General features: G+C 51.3%; 1 protein-coding gene across 1 annotated transcript; it reads left to right on the top strand.

Annotated features, from left to right (window-relative positions):
• The first annotated feature begins 606 nt into the window (after positions 1–606).
• On the top strand, positions 607–3,771 carry ZCCHC12 (zinc finger CCHC-type containing 12). The gene is made up of 4 exons (XM_086388263.1): positions 607–787; positions 1,133–1,184; positions 1,357–1,514; positions 1,924–3,771. Exon 4 carries the CDS (start codon positions 2,034–2,036, stop codon positions 3,240–3,242), a length of 1,209 nt encoding a protein of 402 aa, XP_086244389.1. The 5' UTR covers positions 607–787; positions 1,133–1,184; positions 1,357–1,514; positions 1,924–2,033; the 3' UTR covers positions 3,243–3,771.
• Positions 3,772–4,384: the final 613 nt, after the last annotated feature.

The following is a 4,384-nucleotide window of genomic DNA, read 5'->3' as shown; positions in this document are numbered from 1 at the left end:
AAAATACAAAACCTCCTAACTCTAGCCCTAGTAAGTCAGAATATCCCACAGGCCAGGCCCAGGAATCTGCATTTGTAACAAGCACCCCAAAATGATTGAGGCAGCCAGCCTTGCCCACATCTTTTCGTGAGTATTGGTTAAAGAGTCTGAGGGCCCAAGTGCCCTCACTGTTAAATGGATGCAGTACTGCCACCTTCTTCATAGTAAAAAAAAAAGTCTGTGCAAGTTATTTGCACAAAGAAAACGCTAACGCTTTTATTTTCCACTCCCCTAATACAAAGGTGAAGAACTTTTATTGCTTATTTGATTTGGATTCCGCCTCATGTTTAATGCACCTGGCTCCAAGACCCAAAGTTGAGCCGACAGAGAGAGGGAGAAGGGAAGACTCGAGAAAACTCCTCCAGTTCCCACAACCCAGTCGCACTTGACCTCGCGGGGACCTGCTGCTTATCGCCACCCCCACCGCCGGCGCACATTGGTATCCAGCCCTAGGCTGCGCGGCAAGCCCGCCCCCGCGCCCGGTTGATTGGCCGCGCCCGCCCGCCCGTCACGCTCTTTTGTCTCGGTTAGCTGAGGATAAAAGCTGCCGCGGCTGCCGTGGGAACCGTGCTGTCTCGACTCGGCTACCAGTCTCAGCGCGGCAGTGCAAAGCAGCTTCATCGGGTGGTCCCGGCTAGCTCAGCGGCTGAGGAGGCGCCCATCCTTTTCCCCTGTAGGACCGCGGAGACCGAAGGCGGAGACGCAGCTGTCAACGCCAGAGCGTCCGCTGCCCACCAGCCCAACACAGGTAAAGAAAGGGGGGCAAGATTGCCCCGCGCGGAGAGAGGAGGGGGAAGCCCTACCAGGACTGGCGGCTCCCAGTTTAGGGAATCGAGGGTTGTGCGGCCGGGGAAGGAGCCCTCCCGCGGCCTGGCTGCGCTGAGGAGGTGGGGTTCCACTGGATGCTGCCGAATGGGTAGGATTTGCCCGGATTGAGAAAGGGGGCGTTTTCGGGGGGAGGTGGCAAGGGGCGCGTTTGGGAGGTGGGAGAATCGCAAACTGCCTTGAACCCCCTTTGCATCTCCTCATCCCTTCCGGCGGGAGGAATATGTGGGTGTGCGTCTCCAACTCCGATTCTCTTTCTCGGTGGCAGGCCACCAGAACCGAAGCTGAACTTGAATTCCGTGCGGCTGATTACAGAGCTGGTAGGACGACGATTTCCCCGGGGGAAATGGAATGGGGGGGCGCCTTCTTTGGCTTGTATTCAGAAGGTGGGAGAAGGAGTTTTCCACCTGGCTACTGCGGAGGCCGCGGGGTGGGGAGGAAGAAGCAGAATGAGGAATGAGGCTGTTTCTGACCCTTCCCCTCCCTTCCAAGCCCTCTGCGGCGGCGCAGTCTTGACGCCCTAAGGTCCTGGATCGGCGACCCCCGGTGGACAGCGATCAGTTGAAGCCCGGAGGCGAGCTTTCCCACGGAAGCCACCGGTTGCAGAAGCTGGAAGTGAAATAAAGGCGCGCACTTGTTCCTGAGCTCCTGTAAGAATCTGAGAAATAGCGGGGCGGGGTGGGGGGTGGACTTTTAGAAGGGGGTGTGGTTGAGACCGGAAACCAAGAGGTTAATGAGATCTTATTTATTCCCACAAATCTGTGACCCCTGTGCTCTATTTTGAGAGCCCACTATCCTCTCCATACACTGTTACACTTAGAAGCAACAGTTGCCGTCCCTCTTGAAGGAACCGAGGGAAGGGATAGAAGTGGCTGTAAAAAGCATCCTGCTAACACGAGACACTGGCTGGCTCCGTGAGGTTGTAATTAATTGCCAGTCTCCTGCAGGATATTTTTAGGGTAGTGGGCAGATATAAAATGTACTGTAGGATATTCAGGAAGGGAGAAAATAACCCCTGCTCCCGTTTTTTGTTTTGTTTCGTTTGTTTCTTTTTTACAGTTCCTACTGAGACAGGAGGACGACAGAACCCTCCAGCACGCCTGCAGATTAGGCTTTTTGTAAAAGCCTGAGAATCTTGTTAACATTTAGAGACCCAGTCATCATCCATCATGACTAGCATCATTGCACGCATGAGTAACAGCCGGCGGCAGAACACATCCTTGCCACCTTGGGCCCATTCTATGCTAAGGTCTCTGGAAAGGAGTCTCGGTCCTTTAATGGCCATCCTGTCAGAGAGAAACCTGAAATTGTTCTCAGGGAGGGTGGTGCCAGCCCAGGGGGAAGAAACTTTTGAGAACTGGCTGATCCAAGTCAATGAGGTCTTGCCAGATTGGAATATGTCTGAAGAAGAAAAGCTCAGGCGCTTAATTAAAACCCTGAGGGGCCCTGCGCGGGAGGTGATGCTTTTGCTGCAGGCGGCCAACCCCAACCTCAGCGTGGCAGATTTCTTGCACGCCATGAAACTGGTGTTTGGGGAGTCTGAAAGCAGTGTGACTGCTCATAGTAAATTTTTTAACACCCTGCAGGCGCAAGGGGAGAAAGCCTCCCTTTATGTGATCCGTTTAGAGGTGCAGCTCCAGAATGCTATTCAGGCAGGGATCATAGCTCAGAAAGATGCCAACCAGTCTCGCCTGCACCAGTTCCTTTTAGGGGCTGAGCTGAATGGGGACCTGCGCTTCAGGCTGAAGAATCTTCTCAGGATGTATGCAAATGAGCAGGAGCGTCTCCCCAGTTTCCTGGAGTTAATCAGGATGATAAGGGAGGAAGAGGATTGGGATGACATTTTCATTAAACAGAAGCGGGCCAAGAGATCTGAGTCAGTGGTGGCAAGGGCAACTAGCCCAGTGGCATTTGGGGGCTCCCCACCCATAGTGATTGATAATAAAGACTGTAACGTGATTGAGATAGATGATACCCCTGATGACTCAGATGAGGATGTGATCCTGGTGGGGGAGTCTCAGGACCTTCCACGTTCATTCTCGGATTCTCCTCCCTCCAGACGCAGGGCCAGACCTCAGGATCAAGTGCTAATCATTGATTCCCCCAACAATTCCCAGTTTCCATCTCCTTGCACCAGTGGGGGTTCTGGGTATAAGAATGATGGTCCTGGGAATATGCGTAGAACCAGGAAGCGAAAACACACAATTCGCTGTTCATATTGTGGTGAAGAGGGCCACTCAAAGGAAACCTGTGACAATGAGAGCAACAAGGCCCAGATGTTTGAAAATCTGATCATCACCCTGCAGGAGCTGGCACATACCGAGGAGAGGTCAAGAGAGGCCCCTGTCGAACCCAGCGACCCTTGTGAGCTACAGTGAGGTGCTAGCCCCCAGCTTTAAGTGAACCCTAACCTATATGCAGAGTCCAGCAATGGGAAAAATGGGGGGGAGAGGATGCTTCTAATCACATAAATTAATCCACAAAGCAACTTTCTTTTGGGGTGGAGGATGGAGGGTCTTGAATATTGGTATAGTGGGGGGAGATGGCCTGACATCCATCCTTGCTACTAATCCCCTGCTGCCTAAGGGTCTACCCTCTGCGTGCCCCCCTTTCCTTGATGCTTTTATTCTCTTTGTGAAAGTTATATAATTCATTGTTAAATATTAAAACAATAAAGACAAATGCAAAATGTACAAATTACCCCAAACCCTCTAACCCTTAAATAACCATTGTCAACCCTTTGATGAATGTCCTTCTAGGTAGTTCCCTTTACCTATGTACCCAGATAGATATATGTATAGATAAGAGTGAGCAAATATAAGTGTTGTTCTAAAGTCTGTATTTTTTCAGCAAATAATATATGTTCTGAGCTTCTTTCTAGATCAACAAATAAACAGCAGCAGCTAACTTACTGTCTGTGTATTATTTTAAGGGGAAGTAAAGGAAAAAGGAATAAGAAAAATACAGTAAAAAGCTATAAAGGGTGGGGTTATACACTGAGGTGGGGTTTTGATTAACTTCACTTTGCAGATGAGGAAAAGGGAAGAAGAAATGGGCTGAAATCTTCCCCAGAGGTAAATGGACAGAGCCCCTTACCACCACTGACCTGTCCCTTAGGTCACAGAGCCAAACTGTGGCACCCACTAGTTGACAACTTAAGGCTTTCTTCTCTAAGGTATCCAGAAGATTCTGACAGCGGGGGAGGCTGGTGCTGAGGTAATAGCCCAAACGGAGGATACCAGGGGTCCATTCCTGATTACTTTGGGGAGGGGCAGCTCTCCCTGCTCTGGGTGGGTTTTTGACATCGCTGTTGCCATGGCTTCACCCCGTCCAGGTTACAATGGGAAATCTCTCCTGTGGGCTGATGCGGCCCCTACCCCACCCCACTCCCCCAGTTAAGGAAGGAGAGAGAAGCTACTGGTGGGAGCCAGCGTCAGGGGGCTCAGCCCCCAGAAGCCCTGAAGTTACATGTTAGAGGTCACTGGCAGCCCAATGACTTCAAGGCAACCCCTCTCAATCC

This window comes from Bos grunniens, chromosome X (genome assembly GCF_055505025.1).
Source record: "Bos grunniens cultivar Pamir isolate PY7600 chromosome X, Bosgru_T2T1.0, whole genome shotgun sequence".
Classification (NCBI taxonomy): Eukaryota; Metazoa; Chordata; class Mammalia; order Artiodactyla; family Bovidae; genus Bos; species Bos grunniens.
This window is presented reverse-complemented; position numbering and strand designations above follow the sequence as displayed.